Here is a 16987-nt window from a genome sequence, read left to right as displayed (position 1 = left end):
GCGCTCAGATAAGAAATTCAAGGTAATACGGGACTCAGAGATAGGGGTATGATGTGGGAACACGAAGACCTGCTCAGAGAAAAAAAAAAAAAAAAAGAATAATGACAAAGAAAGATGGGAAAGGCACAGAAACGGACAGAAAGGGGGGTACAGAATTCCAGGAGGGGGGCAGAGACTGCGAGAGGAGAGAGACCCTAGGACAGCCTGAGGTCAGAAGGAGTTAGAGTCCCGGGGCCCCCTCCCTCCTCCCTGACCCAGGGAGCTATTTCAGGAGGAAAGCTGATACCCATCTTGGGAGGGGGGCGGGGGTCATCCCATGCCCCTCCACCAGCCTAAATATAGCATGGCGAAGTGGCAGGAAGGGTGTCCCCGGATTAGGGTGTTTCCCTCTCCTTTTCCCCATCCCAGCCAAGGCGACAGAGAAGGCAGTTGTGGTTGTTTATTGAGGGTGGGGGAGGGGCGCTTCTGAGTCTTTGAGTGTCCCGACGTCGAGTAACCTCCCTGACCTCTCCCCACTTCCCCGCCCATCCTTAAGCACTCACAGGTCCCACCCTCTACCAGAGAGATTCTAAAGATTTTATTTATTTATTCATGATAGACATAGAAAGAGAGAGAGAGGCAGAAACACAGGCGGAAGGAGTAGCAGGCTCCATGCTGGGAGCCTGACATGGGACTCGATCCTGGGGCTCCAGGATCACGACCTGGGCCAAAGGCAGGCGCCAAACCGCTGAACCACCCAGGGATCCCTACCAGAGAGATTCTATATATAACTTCTAGGCTCTGATGGGGTAGTACAGGTGAGTTTTCAAAGAAAAGTAAACAATCTCCGTACACCCTCCCTTTGGGTCTCTGTGCCTCCTCTCTGGGTATCTATCCCCTTATCCCTCTCTGTCTGGGTATCTATCCTCCTCCCTCTCTCTGGATCTCTGACCTCTCCCTCTCTGGTTGCCTTCCCAGCCTCTGTGGATCTTGCCCCCTCACCCTCACCCCCATTTCTGACCCCCTCCTAGGTCACTGCCCTCCTGGTCTCCCAACTCCCCTTGGGTGCCCTCTCTCGGGGTCTTGGCCCTGCTCTGCATGTGTCGCCTCCTCTTTGGGTCTCCAATCTGGGTCCTAGACTCTGCCTTGTGTGTCTGTCACTGTGAGGGGAGGGGTCTGTCTCCATTTCTGTCTCCGAATGTGTCTTTCCATTTCAGAGAGGGCACCTAAAGATTCTCTTGTTTTCGATCTTTATCAAACTCTTCTCACACAATTTACCTCCTTCTGTTGCTCTGTATAAACAGGGGTTGGATTAGATCAGGGGTTTCCAAACTGAATTTCTTGGCTACATTCTGAGTTGCCAAGAAGGAGACTCCATAGAGGTATGCCCCCCCCCCCTTTTTTAAGATTCTATCCACTTATTCATGAGAGACACACAGAGAGGCCAAGACACAGGCAGAGGGAGAAGCAGGCTCTCCCTACGGGGAGCCCTACACGGGACTCAATCCCAGGACCCCAGGATCACAACCTGAGCCAAAGGCAGACACTCAACCACTGAGCCACACAGGTGCTCCTGAGGTGTGCATCCCTTAAACCAGGTCCCCTCTGATGTGCCACATTACATCAAAGTGCATCTAAATGATATTTCATTTGACAAGAAAAGAAGGGGGATAGATGGCTAAAAATAACAACAACAATACTCTGTAAACCACTGGTTTTAATAAATTAATACAATAAAGTACTTTGAATGATGCTTGGCACATAGGAAGCCCTATATGTGTTAGTGATTGAAGCATCCTGCTCCCCCTCCTCCTCCAAATGCCCTTTTAGTACTGAGAGACCTCTGAAATTATTTGGCTTCATGACCTTGGTTTATGCCCTCCCCTCCGAGACTCAACTTCTCTGTAAGACACGAGGCTGGAGGATTCAGAGGGACCTGTGCCAACCAGCAGGCTGATGGGACAGGTGGGGTCAGGCAGCCTGCCACAAAGTCCTAGTCCCTGGGGATGTGCCACGAGACCCTGGGAAGCCACTCTTATGCTCTGAGGCTCTGGTTTCTCCCCCTGGAAAGTTGAGTGGGCTCCCCAGTTTGTCTGACATCCTTCCTGAGCTGTGGGAGGATAGCATGGTGCACCCTGATTTGAGATCTCTTTGTGATTCCATGGAAGAGAGACACTGTATCTCTTGGGTTCAGAGGCACTGACTTTTTCTGTGCCTTTTCCTTTTTTGGGTTATCTTTCTCAGGGGCGCTCTGATCTGGCTCCAACTCTGGTGTCTTTCCCTCTCTGGGTGCTTGATAACCCCCCCCCCCATCTCTATCTCCCACTCTTGGTCTCTGTCTCCCTTTCTCTTTGGATTTTATGACCACCTTCCTCTAGGTCTCCATCTCCCCATCCCTCTGGGTCTTGGTCTTTGTCTCCTTCTCCCTAAATCTCTCTTCCTCTCTCTTTGGGTCTTTGTTTCCTCTTCTCTGGGTTTCTATCTCTTTCTTTGTCTGAGTCTTTATTACTCCCCATGTCTCTGTACCCTCATTTGAGGTTCTGTCCCCCCATCGTGCCTGTACAGGGTAGAGTTTCTCCCCTTCTCCCCTTCCCTTGTGGCTCTGACCTACATATTTGGAAGTAAAACTGTAGGGAGGACAGATAGAGAGGGAGTGAATGGCAAAATGAAGCAGGTGTGGGGTAAATGGAAGGAGCAACGACATCTTCCTAGCTTCCCCGGAGGCCCTCTGTGTGAACAACTGAATCAAGAGATCTAGCACCCAGCCCTGCTCCTTAGAGTAAGTGACACTGGGCAAGTCAGTTCAGTTTGTCTTGAAGAGTCCATAACACCACACTTGCTCCCTGATACATGATTCTTCCCCAGTGTTGTTATTCTTGGGTCCTGGTGCTACCACTAAATGCAAAACAAACCAACATGGCCCTATGGAGCCCATACACAGAGTCCAACTCAACCTAACTAACATTCCTACAGGACTCACAAAGACACAACTTGGTGTAACTCAACTCAGCATGGCCCTACAAGACTCACGTGGTTATACAACTCAATCTGATTCACCTCAGTGTAGCCCCCAAAACCTCCAGCTACATTACCCTACACAATTCAACCCAACAGAACCCTGAAAGACTCATACCATCATACATTCCAACCCAACTTAACCTTACGTGACCTAGAAAGCTCACATTCAATCATTTGACTCCTTGTATTTCTACATGACTCACAAGTTCACAGAACCTAAAATAATATAGCCCTAGAAGAATCACAAAGCCACACAATTTCCAACATGTCTCAACTCAACTCCACAACACCATGCATGAACACGCACTCAGTCCCAATAATGCTGTGGGTGACCACCTAATTTGATCCAAATTGGCCCTAGGGGGCTCATAAAACCACAGAATCCTGCACAATACAATTGGACAAGACTCACCCTGACTCAACAACACAGCCCAACCCAATGAGGACCTAAAAACAAAATTATGTGATCAAATCTATCTCAACACTTACCACAAAACTCCATATGTCTTGCACAACCCAATGCAACACAAGCCAATGGAGTCTCCCCATCAACTCATTATAACTCATTGTCATTCACCGTCACTTAGGGAAGTGCCCACGGGAGCTACCAAACCACAACTCAAGACCCAACAAGACTCGGTGTTCCCCAACTTGTTACCACTTAACCTAGTTCTTCCTAAGCCCAACCCCCTCCCCCTAACCTTCCTTTCTACCCCTCCCTCCCTCCCTCCAAGGAAATGTGAGGTCCTGCAGACCTCAACTGTTCCTCACACTTCGGTGACCATATGTTTCCCAGGGGGTGCCCAGAGAGGAGGTGGTAGCTCAGGCATCTCTCCATCCACCAACCCCCCATTGACCTTGCCGTCCAGTGGGCCACAGGGCTGCGTGTCCACGTGGCTGTACATTCCGGCCTCTTCGCCCTCTGTCTCCCGGTGGTAAAAGTAGCTGAAGTTGGAGACAATGACGGGCACTGGCAGGGAAATGGTCAGCACACCAGCGATGGCACACAGAGAGCCCACTATTTTGCCACCTACAGTGACAGGTGCCATGTCTCCATAGCCAACTGTGGTCATGGTGACCACTGCCCACCAAAAGGACTCAGGGATGCTGGTGAAATGGGAGTCCTCCCGGTCGACCTCGGCAAAGTAGACAGCACTGGAGAAGAGGACCACACCGATGAAGAGGAAGAAGATGAGGAGGCCCAGCTCACGCATGGAGGCCCGTAGTGTCTGGCCCAAGATCTGTAGGCCCTTTGAGTGCCGGGACAGCTTGAAGATTCGGAAGACGCGCACTAGTCGGATGACTCGTAGGATGGCCAGTGACATGGCTGGCTGGCCTACACCCCGCTGCCTGGCTAGCTCGGTGCCTAGCGCCACAAAGTAGGGTAGGATGGCCACAAAATCGATGAGGTTCATCACGTTCTTGAAAAAGGCTGCCTTGCTCGGGCAGGTTGCCAGGCGCACCAGTAGCTCAAAGGAGAACCAACAGATGCACAACGTCTCCACGACAAAGAACGGGTCATCGAAGGGCATGCGAGACAGGGGTCCAGGCAATGGGCTGGAGCCATTCAGCCGAGCGGGGAACTGCAGGGAGGAAGGGGTTCAGAGAGGACCACACCAGGGCTGGTATACACTGGAACAGCCACATTTATGGTTTAAATGTCCAACTACTTCTGTACAAATTGGTCAACAGTCATTGCCCCCAGGCCTCCAGGGACCCAGCTGTCCTAGATTCCTTTCCAGAACCCTAGAGATCATCCCTTCGTTGCTGACTTTATGGTGCCTTGATCCTTTACTGGTGAGGCCTCCTGAAATGGTGCCTGACTGGGGCTCAATCTTTCCTTCCCAAAGTCCCACTCCCAGCTTTGACTTTCCAGATGGGGAGGGTCACCACCCTGGTCCCACTTCTCTGTGCTCCGCTCTCCCCAACCCTGGTCTTAACTGCAATGGCTAAGGATCTTCTGTGTATAACAAACTCTGGGGCCCCCCTACTCTCATGGCCCTCAGCCTGACTTTGTGATGGATTCCTCCTACTTCAGCCTTCAGGCCCCATTCCAGTCTCTAGCTCCCTCGAGTCCCAGTCTCACCACCTCCAGCCCATCCTTCTGTTGGTTATTGCCAGCTGCTGCACAGCCCTCGACTTTTCAGTCTATCACCCCTCAGCTTCATTTCTTAACGTACCTGTCTTCCTGCTCTCCCTCCCCCGGACAAGCTGGTTTCTCACCCGTCTCAACCCCGCCCTGTGATAGGGAGGTCCTCAGAGTCGGATCCTCTGGCCCCGCCCCCACTAGGCTATCCGTTCCCCGCCCCCAGCCCGGCTTTAAAAGGTAGATCCCCCAGGTCAGGTTCTGTCCCTGGGTGGCCCACCTCTGAGCCTCTAGCCCCACCTATGTAATGACTGGCGGGTCCCCCAGTAAGCCCCCCGGGCCCCGCCCACCCACAGCCAGGCCCCGCCTTCCGGAGAGGCCCCGCCTCCCATTGCCCCTTACCCCTGCCTCGTAATTGGCCAGATCCCCGCGGACCCCGCTCGGCTCCTCCCAAGCCCCGCCTCTCTCCGCTCAGGCCCCGCCCCCTCACCGGGCCTGCAGCAGCTACGGCAGCGAGCCCCGGGTTGTAGCGGTCGTCGCGGAAGTCGGGTAGGGTCTCGAGGCAGAAGACGACGATGGAGACGAGGATGACGAGCACGGAGACGACGGCTAGCACTCGCGCGGCCTGCGAGCTCTCGGGGAACTCGAAGAGCAGCCAGAGCTGGCGCGCAAAGGCGCGGCGTGGCAGGGGGCGCTCGGGCGGCAGGGGGCAGCCCTCGTCCTCGCGCAGGCGCGCCAGCGCCGCCGTGCCCAGCCCGTAAAAGGCCACCTCCTCCAGGAAGACGTCGAGCGGCACGTGCGCGGGCCGCCGCAGCCGCCCGCCCGACTGGTAGTAGTAGAGCACCGCGTCGAAGCTGGGCCGGTGCCGGTCGAAGAAGTACTCGCGGCGTGCGCCGTCGTAGAAGCGGCCGCGGCGCGCCGGGTCCCCCAGCAGCGTGTCCGGGAAGCGGCCCAGCGTGCGCGCCCGCGTCTCGAAGCGCAGCCCGGCCACGTTGAGCACCAGCCGCTCGCAGCAGCCGCACGGCGGCGGGCACCGCGGCTCCATGGCGCCCGCAGCCCCGGCGACCGGCGGACGGACGTGTGGCCCCGACGCCCGACCCGGCCCGGCCCGGCCCCGCCTCGGCCGCCGCCGCCGCCGCCCCAGCCTGGTGTCCGGTGTCCACGCGTAAAAATAGCCTGGCCGTGCGGCCAGGGCGCGGGGGAGGGGGCGCCTGACCCCGAGGGGCAGAGGGCGGCCGTGCGCCCTCTGCCGGGGCGCCCGCCCTCCCCGCCCCCCCCCCCCCCCCCCCAGCCACAGTTCCCCGCGCCCATCCCGCTCTCGGGTCCCCTTTCCCTCTGTCTCGCGGTCCCCCGGGATCTCTGTCCCGCGTCTCTCCTGAGTGTCCGTGTGTCTCTTGTCTCTCTTTTAAGAATATCCGGACCCCTCTGTTGGAGTCACAAACTTCCACGTTATCTTGTGTGCCTCTGCGTCTGGCTATGTCTTCAGTTTGAGGCTCTGTCAAGGGCTGTATCTAAGTATCTCTATGGGTCAGTTATCTCTGCGTTTTGCCATTCTAGAGGACTCTGTATTTGGGGGCCTCTGTCACATGTCTGTGTCTTGGGCTCGGGTTTTCCGCCTCTGACTCTTCTTTCTTAGGGGCGTGTCTCCGTTTATCTCTATCTCCCTTGGTCTCTGTCTCTCCCCTCGGTCGGGATCTCTTCTCATGATCTCATAGCCCTCTATGTCTCTGTCCCTGGATTGACCTGGGGGCTCCCCTTTGGGTCTCTTTCCCTGTATTTCTTTTTTTTTTTTTAATTTTTATTTATTTATTTATGATAGTCACAGAGAGAGAGAGAGGCAGAGACACAGGCAGAGGGAGAAGCAGGCTCCATGCACCGGGAGCCCGACGTGGGATTCGATCCCGGGTCTCCAGGATCGCGCCCTGGGCCAAAGGCAGGCGCTAAACCGCTGCGCCATCCAGGGATCCCCTTTCCCTGTATTGCTGACGTACTGTTTCAGAGTTTCTGTTTCAGTCTCCGGAGGACTCAGTCCTTGGAGTCCTATCTCTGAGTCTCTTTCTGATCGTAGGTCAGCTCTGCCACCGCCCTGGTGGTCACCCCGTCCTGGAGATGCTCCAGCAGCTGCAAACCATGAACATGTGCCCCTACACCCAGTTCCCCCGCCAAGGTCTCCACCTGTATTCTTGGTCAAACATTCGGAGACCCAGTGAAGCCTGAGCTGTAGACATGGAGAGGGCAGAAGGAGGCCGGGCCTGCCAGGAAGGGGTGGGGGGGGATAGATGCCAGAGGGTCACTTGAAGGGACCAAAGGACAGACGAGGGCCTTCCAGCCCCCGGTGTCCTATGACACTGCGTAAAAATAGCCCGCATCGATGGGCTTGGCGGGGAAGTGGTGAGGATTGGTTACCGGGACTCCAGGGAATGGCGGGCGGAGGGGGGGGGGGGGGGGGGGGGGGGTCCCGAGCGCCCTCTGCTGGGCGAGTGTAGAGAAACACTAAGGTTATAGGACTCCTGCGAATGCTGGCACTCTCTTCTGTCTTCGATTTCTGGGAAGCTATGTCACCATTCCTCTGGATTTCCTTGTCCCCCTCTCTGGGTTTCTATCCTCTTCCTCTCTGTGTCTATGTTTCTGTTACCCTCAGAGGCCCACAAAGAGCGTCTCTGAACTCTGTGTGAACTGATCCTTTCTCCCTGCAACCATGTCCTGCCCCCTCCTACCTGCAATGGGTGCTCCTCCTTGGCCTTGTTTCCAGACCGTTCTTCCTCCTTCAGCTCCTCTGACTTTTTATTTTTGGTTTTTATTATTACTATTATTTTGTAATCTCTATGCCCAATGTGGGGCTTGAACTCACAGTCCTGAGATCAAGAGTCACATATGCTCTACTGAGCCAGCCAGTTGCTCTGTACCTCAGCTCCTTTGGAGCTCAAGCTATCCACAGACACTTCCTATCCTTCCCTACAGAACTTATCCCTATCCCTCTGGCCACTCCTGCTCTTGCAAGGAAGATTTTTAGTTTTTAAAAAGATTTTATGTATTTATTCATGAGAGACACACAGAGGCAGAGACACAGGCAGAGGGAGAAGCAGGCTCCCTGCGGGGAGCCCACTGCAGGACTTGATCTCAGGACCCTGGGATCATGCCCTGGGCCAAAAGCAGATGCCCAACCACTCAGTCACCCAGGCGTCCCACATGGAAGATTTTAGATCCCGGTTCCCTATCCCTCATTCTAAAGCTACTGTCAGGGATCCCTGGGTAGCGCAGCGGTTTAGCGCCTGCCTTTGGCCCAGGGCGTGATCCTGGAGACACGGGATCGAATCCCACATCAGGCTCCCAGTGCATGGAGCCTGCTTCTCCCTCTGCCTAAGTCTCTGCCTCTCTCTCTCTCTCCCTCTCTCTGTGACCATCATAAGTAAATAAAAAAAAAGAAAAGAAAATGAAAAGATGTGAAAAAAGAAATTCATGTTTATAAAAAAATAAATAAATAAAGCTACTGTCATAATTCTTAGTAATCTCAATATCCCCACAGATGATCCTACTAAAACCTGACTTGTAACTGGACTGTCTTTTCACAAAAGGTCCCCATTTCATGTCCTGCAAGGTAATCCCGAATTTTGCCACTGCCTATCTCATGGCAATCGGTCATGGGGTTTTGGTGACCCCTCAATTAACTGAACACCTTGAAAGGAATACCATGTGATTTCCAAGGTTGGATCATGAAATGCAACTTTTGGCTCCCCTCTTTTCCTTGGGACACACACAGGCCAGAGGGTGAGGTCCATGTGGAAAGGACCCTAGGTCATCAGCCCTTCGCCTTGGCTAAATTCGCAGCTGATCACCAGCATCAGCCTTGTGAGTGAGCCATCTGAGGAAGCACATCCTCCTGCCCCACCCAGGCTACCCCTGAGGATGCTCCCAGAGCAGAGATAGGCCCTCCCCCATGTTCCCTCCAATCCCTGCCCAGATTGCAGCCACGGTACCAGAATAAATTATCTTTGTTGTTTTCAGCCATGTGGTCTTTGGGTGGTTTGTTACAAATGCTGTGGCAACAGATAACCAAAACATGGTCTCTTGGTACTCTGAGCTCATCAATCTTGCTCACTGCCCTAACCCAGCCATCTACTTTCTTTCTTTTTTTAAGTTTCATCGAGCTAAAATTCACATTCACCCATTTAACCTGTATGACACAGCCGGCTTTTCATGTATCCGTAAGAGTTAGGCATCCAGGGGCACCTGGGTGGCTCCGTCAGTGAAGTGTCTGCCTTTGGCTCAGGCAGGTCATGATCCTGGGGCCTGGGATTGAGCCCCAAATCAGGCTCCCTGCTCTGGGGAGCCTGCTTCTCCTTCTGCCCCTCCCCCTGCTCATGCTCTCTTCTACTCTCTCTCATAAATAAATAAAATCTTAAAAAAAAAAAAGAAATCTTAAAACAAGTTGTGCATCCATCACAACTTGACATTTTCATTAACCCCCAGAGAAACTGCACCCCTTAGCTGTCACCCAATCATGCCACACACTTTCAGGGTCATACCTTTGTCCTTGTCATTCCCAATAATGACATTTCCTCCAAACTGTTTGTTTGTATTATCCTGTTCTCTTTTTCCCATGAACTGCATTTAAGAACTTTCGAGCCTGCCAGCACAGACAATGCATTGATCTTGTTGCCTTTTCATTACCTCTGGCTACCCACACCTGTCCTCACTTTCCTCTTTTCTCTGCCTCCACTATTCCATGGGCCTCCAATAAAATCCTTCATTTTCTTGTATCTTAAACTCACTTGACTATGACCCCCAACTAGGGCAAGCGTTGTACCAAACTCTAACCCTGGCAAATCCTTCTCTCATCTACTCTGTGCTTCCCAGGATGGGGGGCCAGCAGGGGGCTGGACCCTATGTCCCAGCCCTGCTACATGTCCCTCATTGGTACCCTCTGCGTCCCCCGCACCCTGGGCCTCCTCACCTTCAGTCAGCTGATCCTCTCTCTCCAAATTCCACTGAAAACATGGAAACTACCAGAACCCCTAAAGATGTCTACCTCCTAATCCTTAGGCACCTTTGAATTTATTACCTTACATGACACAAGGGACTTCATTTAATCAAATGAAGCCTCCTGAGGAAAAAAAAAAAAAGAAGGTTCCTGAGTTGGAGAGATTTTCCTGGATGATCTGGGTGGGCCCAATGTAATCATAAGGGTCTTTATAAGACGAGGATGGGAAGGTCAGATTCATAGAAGATGTGAAGATAGAAGTCGAGGCCAGAGAGGAGAGAAGATACTACAATGCCAACTTTATTTTTTTTAAGATTTTATTCATTTATTCATGAGAGGCGCACACACACACACAGAGGCAGAAACATAGGCAGAGGGAGAGGGAGAAGCAGGCTCCATGTGGGGAGGCAAAGGTGGGACTCGATCCCAGAACTCCAGGTCACGCGCTGAGCCGAAGGCAGACACTCAACCACTGAGCCACCCAGGCATCCCGCCAACTTTATTTTTAAAGATTGTATTCGTTTATTCATGAGAGATACACAGAGAGGTTCAGACATAGGCAGAGGGAGAAGCAGGCTCCCTTTGGGGCAGATGCTCAACCACTGAACCACCAAGGCACCCCTACAATGCCAACTTTAAAGGTGAGGAAGGGAAGGGCTCCCAGCTCGTTCAGTGGAGCATGCGATTCTTGATCTTGGGGTTATGAGTTCGAGCCCCATGTTGGGTGTAGAGATGACTTAAAAATGAAATCATAGGGGATCCCTGGGTGGCGCAGCGGTTTGGCGCCTGCCTTTGGCCCAGGGCACGATCCTGGAGACCCGGGATCGAATCCCACATCAAGCTCCCGGTGCATGGAGCCTGCTTCTCCCTCCGCCTGTGTCTCTGCCTCTCTCTCTCTCTGTGACTATCATAAAAAAAAAAAATTTTTTAAATGAAATCATAAAAGAAAATATAAAGATGGAGAAAAAGATCATGAGGCAAGGAATATAGAGGGCATCTAAGAAGCTGGAAAAGGCAAACAAGGAAACCAGTTATCTCCTGGAGCCTCCAGAAGGAACACAGCCCTGCAGTAGACCTCTGACTACAAGGACAGAATGAGAATAAATATTTGTTGTTTTATTTTTTAAAAAAGATTTTATTTACTTATTCATGAGAGACACAGAGAGAGAGGCAGAGAGGCAGAGACAGAAGCAGACTCCATGCAAAGAGCCCGATATGGGACTCAATCCTGGGACTCTGGGATCACACCCTGAGTGGAAGTGAGATGTTCAACCTATGAGCCACCCAGGCAACCCAATATGTGTTGTTTTAAACCACTAAATTTGGGCAGCCTGAGTGGCTCAGCGGTTTAGCGCCACCTTCAGCCCAGGTCGTGATCCTGGGGACCCGGGATCAAGTCCCACGTCGGCTCCCTGCGTGGAGCCTGCTTCTCCCTCTGCCTGTGTCTCTGCCTCTCTCTCTCAATCCTCTCTGTGTGTTCTAATGAATAAATAAATAAAATCTTTTAAAAAATAAAATAAAATAAACCACTAAATTTGAGTGCCTGGGTGGCTCAGCGGTTAAGCATCTGCCTTCGGCTTGGGTCATGATCCAGGGGTCCTGGGATCAAGTCCTGCATCAGGCTCCCTGAAGGGAGCCTGCTTCTCCCTCTGCCTATGTCTCTGCCTCTCTGTGTGTGTCTCTCATGAATAAATAAATAAAATCTTATTTATTTATTTTTAAAAGATTTTTATTTATTTATGAGAGACAGAGAGAGAGAGGCAGAGACACAGGCAGAGGGAGAAACAGGCCCCATTCAGGGAGCCCCACGTGGGACTCGATCCTAGGTCTCCAGGATCACGCCCTGAGCTGAAGGTGGCGCTAAACCACTGACCCACCCAGGCTGCCCAATAAAATCTTAATAAACAAACAAACAAACAAACAAACAAATAAATAAATAAAATCTTTTTTATAAAACCCACTAAATTTGTAGTGATTTGTTATGGCAGCAATAGGAAACAGTTTCTCCCATTCCTCCGTTTTATTCCCTTGATTCCCATGTTATAATAGCATCTTCGTTACTTTATTTTTTAAGATTTTATTTATTTATTCATGAGAGACACACACAGAGAGACAGAGACACAGGCAGAGGGAGAAGCAGGCTCCGTGCAGGGAGCCTGATGTGGGACTCGATCCTAGGACCCCAGGATCATGACCTGAGCCGAAGGCAGGTGCTCAACCACTGAGCCACCCAGTTGCTCCATCATCTTTGTTACTTTAAATTTTGAAATATTTTTAGACTTACAGAAGAATCACAAAGATATAGCACAGGAGTTCATAAATATCCCTCACCTACCTTCTAATGGTATGTTAATGTCACCATAATATGTTAATGACCTCAACATTTTGAAGAATATTGGTCATTTATGTTGTAGACTATCCCTCCATTTGCTTATCTGGTGATTTATCTTGACTAGATAGAGATTATAGAGGGTTTTTTCTGGGAGGGGGGAGGCTGCCACAGAGATGAAATTCCCTCATCATATCATATTCGAGGCACGTGACCTGTCTTACTGCAGGTAAAGTTAACTTGGATCACTTGGTTAGGGTAGTGTCTGCTGGGTTTCTCCACTGTAAGGTTTTTATTTTCCTTCTGTAGTTAATGAACATTTGGGGGAGCCATCTTTTTTTGTTCCACCCAGTTTATTGAGATTGAGTTGACATACAATAAAATTTACCTTTTATTGTGTACACTTCTGAGTTCCAGCCAACATATACACAGTCAGGTAACTGCCAGTACAAATCAAAACATAGGACAGTTCTAGCAATCCTGGAAAGTTGCCTCCCACCCTTTGTAGTCAACCACTTCCCCTACTTCCAGCTCCTGGAAACTACTGCTTTGTTTTCTCCCCCTACCCCATCCTTGTAGTTTTGCTTCTTCTAGAAGGTCATATAAATGAAATCATACAGTCTGTGGCTTTGGGAATCAAGCTTCTGTCGCTTAGCATAATGCATCGAAGATTCATTCCTTGTTGTTTGTTTTAGATTTTATTTCTTTAAGAGAGTGAGCACAAGCAAGGGGAGTGGCAGAGGGAGAAGGAGAAGCAGACTCCCTGCTGAGCAGCCTGATGTGCAGCTCAAGGACCCCAGGATCATGACCTGAGCCTAAGGTAGACGCTTAAGCGACCGAGCCACCCAGGCACCTCGAAAATTCATTCCTGTTGTGTTCATCAGTCAGTACTATTCCAAGGCATGGACAGATGCTCATTTGTTTATCCATTCATTTGAGTTCCATTTCATTTTTGGCGATTATAAATAAAGCTGTAGTAAAAATCCATGTACATGGTTGCATGTGAACATGTTTTCAGGTCTCTTGAATAATTTAGTCAAGAATGGGCTTGCTGGGTTGTATGAAGGGGATGCTTAACATTTTTTTTCCATCAGGAGACAATTGTGTCATAAGACTTTTTTTTTTATTAAAGATTTTACTTATTTATTCATGAAAGACACACAGAGAGGGAGAGAGGCAGAGACATAGGCAGAAGGAGAAGCAGGCTCCATGCAGGGAGCCCGATGTGGCACTTGATCCCGGGTCTCAGGATCACACCCCTTTGGGCCAAAGGCAGGGGCCAAACCGCTGAGCCACCCAGGGATCCCCGTCATAAGACTTTCTATCTTAGTATCTTATTTATTATTAAAGTTTATTTTTTTTTAATTTTTATTTATTTATGATAGTCACACACAGAGAGAGAGAGGCAGAGACACAGGCAGAGGGAGAAGCAGGCTCCATGCAGGGAGCCCGACGTGGGATTCGATCCCGGATCTCCAGGATCGCGCCCTGGGCCAAAGGCAGGCGCTAAACCGCTGCGCCACCCAGGGATCCCAGTATCTTATTTATTATTATTATTTTTGTAGGCTCCATGTCCAATATAAGGCTTGAACTCATGACCCTGAGATTAAGAGTTGCATGCTCTACCCACTGAGCCAGCCAGACGCCCCCACTTTTCTAATTTTTAAAAGATTTTATTTATTCATGAGAGACACAGAGAGGCAGAGACATGGGCAGAGGGAGAAGCAGGCTTCTCGCAGGGAGCCCGACATGGGGCTCTATCCCAGGACCCTGGGATCATGTCCTGAGCCAAAGGCAGATACTCAATCACTGAGACACCCAGGTATCGCTCAAAAATATTTATTGAAATGAAGCCACTGTTCTTTATGGTGCTATAGTTTCAACCAAATAACAAATAAGCAACTGTTTTTACAGAAGAATATTTTAAAAGAAAACTTGCTGGGCGCCTGGGTGGCTCAATAGGTTAAGCATCTGCCTTCAGCTGAAGTCATGATCCCAGGGTCCTGGGATCGAGCTCCTCATAGAGATCTCTGCTCCGTGGGCAGTCTGCTTCTCCCCCTCCTTCCCGCTCGCACTCTCTTTTACATAAATAAATAAAACCTTAAAATAAGAAAACTAGGGATCCCTGGGTGGCGCAGCGGTTTGGCGCCTGCCTTTGGCCCAGGGCGCGATCCTGGAGACCCGGGATCGAATCCCACGTCGGGCTCCCGGTGCATGGAGCCTGCTTCTCCCTCTGCCTGTGTCTCTGCCTCTCTCTCTCTCTCTGTGACTATCATAAAAAACAAAAACAAAAACAAAAACAAAACAGTGTGCTCACCGGATGGTCTCCCCAGCATCACCCTATTGTTTACACGCAGAGCTGTATTGCTTCATGAACATACTTCTTTGTTGAGTCCTTCTAGTGCTTCTCTGCCTCTGGCTTGACTGAAAGCAGGGGCTATGTCTCAAAAAAAAAAAAATAAGAAAACTATCTTTCTACACTTAGACAAATAGAGCAGAGCTTGAATCTGCAAGTCTGAGCTAGAAAGTTGGAGCTACGCCACATTGGAATAGACGTTTTCAAGACAAACATATAGATAAGATAGTAAAGAAAGATGTTGATGAAGTTTCTTCTTTTATAACAACATTTTCTTATTCCAGTTATTGGCAAAGAGTTCTGGCATCAGTTAATGGCAGTACCATAGCAGCGCAGCGAGTATCTGCATTGTGCTGATAGATTGGGACTTAATCCTTGGATTTAATACCAAATAAATGTTAGCATCTTCTTTAAACTTAGCATTTTGAACTAACTTCAGACTTTCAGAAAAGTTGCAAATATAGTGCAGAGTTTCCATATATTGTTCATCCAGCTTCTGCCAAAGTCTTCTTCCATAACCATGGTACAATTATTTGCTAGGAAATTAATGTTGATATAATACTATTAATCAATAATTCCACAGATTTTCTTTGAATTTCACCACTTTTCCACGAATGTCCTTTTTTCTGGTTCGTCGTGTAATTCAGGATTTCATTTTGCATTTAGTTGTCCCCTTAATCTCTTTTAGTTTTTATTTTTGTTTTCTTTTGTTTTTTAAGTAAGCTCAAATCCAGAATGTGGGACATTCTACTGGAACCTGGTCCAGACTTGGAAAAACCAACATCATAACCAGAAAAAAAAAGTGTCTATTTAATACTAAAGGGGCCAATGCAACCAAATGCAATGTGTGAACCTCAATTGGCTCCTGGTTTGGGTTCAAACAAAATTTTCGTGGGTCAACTGGGAAAATCTGAATATCGGCTGGATAAGCTTTCCTAGGGAATAAAATAATGTAGGAGAAGGTCCTTACTCTCATGCTGAAGCATTTAGAGGTGAAGGGCCATAGCAATTACTTTCTAATGGTACAGGAAAAATGGAAAAATACATTATTAAAGCTGTTTTCGCTTCATCTGTTTAAACTTTTTGTTTCAAAATAATTTTAGAATTACAGAAAATATTCAAAAAATAGCGCAGAGTTCCACCCACATACAGAAAATGAACAGGTCAAAATACTTTTAAAGTATATGCTTTCGGGATCCCTGGGTGGCGCAGCGGTTTGGCGCCTGCCTTTGGCCCAGGGCGCGATCCTGGAGACCCGGGATCGAATCCCACGTCAGGCTCCCGGTGCATGGAGCCTGCTTCTCCCTCTGCCTGTGTGTCTGTCTCTCTCTGTCTGACTATCATGAATAAATAAATAAAATCTTAAAAAAAAAAAATAAAGTATATGCTTTCAAAAAAAATATGTGCTTTCATATTACATGTTTCTCGAACCGTGAAATTTAAATTTTGCAATAACTGCCATGATTATTATTAAACAGGCCATTGAATCTATCCAAAAAACTTACAACACTTAACTCCTTACAGGTCTACAGGGCCTTAAGGAACACGTCTACCAGCTCTCAGATCTCATGGCCGGCAACGTGGGATTCCTGCCACCCGTCCTAAACCAGGGCCTTTGCACTTGCTGTTAACTTCGCCCACATCTCCCTTCCACGGAGATCAGCTTTCAGTGGGATCCGATTTCAACTCTTTATTCTCTTTCTAAAATAACCCCACTTTCACTGCCCAAGCCCTTTATTATGTCCTGTTTTTCTCAAGTAGCCTCCACCCCCACCTGGGGCTTAAACTCGAGTTATGTGCTCAACCAGGTGCCCCTGTCCTATTCTCAACTTTGCTGGCCATTGTCCAAAATTTATTTTTAAAAATATTTTATTGATTTATTCATGAGAGACACACAGAGAGAGGCAGAGACACAGGCAGAGGGGATTAATTAATTAATAGATAGATAGAGATCCCTGGGTGGCGTAGCGGTTTGGCGCCTGCCTTTGGCCCAGGGCGCGATCCTGGAGACCCGGGATCGAATCCCACATCGGACTCCCGGTGCATGGAGCCTGCTTCTCCCTCTGCCTATGTCTCTGTCTCTGTCTCTCTCTCTCTCCGTGACTATCATAAATAAATAAAAATAAAGAATAAAAACATAAAAAAATAATAGATATATATAGAGAAAGAGAGAGGCAGAGACACAGAAATAAGGAGAAGCAGGCTCCATGCCCGGAGCCTAACACGGGACTCGATTCC

General features: G+C 49.5%; 1 protein-coding gene across 1 annotated transcript; it reads right to left on the bottom strand.

Moving 5' to 3' along the window:
- Positions 1-415: 415 nt before the first annotated feature.
- KCNA7 (potassium voltage-gated channel subfamily A member 7) lies at positions 416-6206 on the bottom strand. The gene is made up of 2 exons (XM_041746734.1): positions 5574-6206; positions 416-4580 (listed from the first exon to the last, which is right to left on the bottom strand). Exons 1-2 carry the CDS (start codon positions 6126-6128, stop codon positions 3765-3767), a joined length of 1371 nt encoding a protein of 456 aa, XP_041602668.1. The 5' UTR covers positions 6129-6206; the 3' UTR covers positions 416-3764.
- Between the last annotated feature and the right edge of the window lie 10781 nt (positions 6207-16987).

This window comes from Vulpes lagopus, chromosome 2 (assembly GCF_018345385.1).
Source record: "Vulpes lagopus strain Blue_001 chromosome 2, ASM1834538v1, whole genome shotgun sequence".
In the NCBI taxonomy this organism is placed as follows: Eukaryota; Metazoa; Chordata; class Mammalia; order Carnivora; family Canidae; genus Vulpes; species Vulpes lagopus.
Note: the sequence above shows the minus strand (reverse complement) of the source record. Positions and strands in the feature narration are given on the sequence as shown.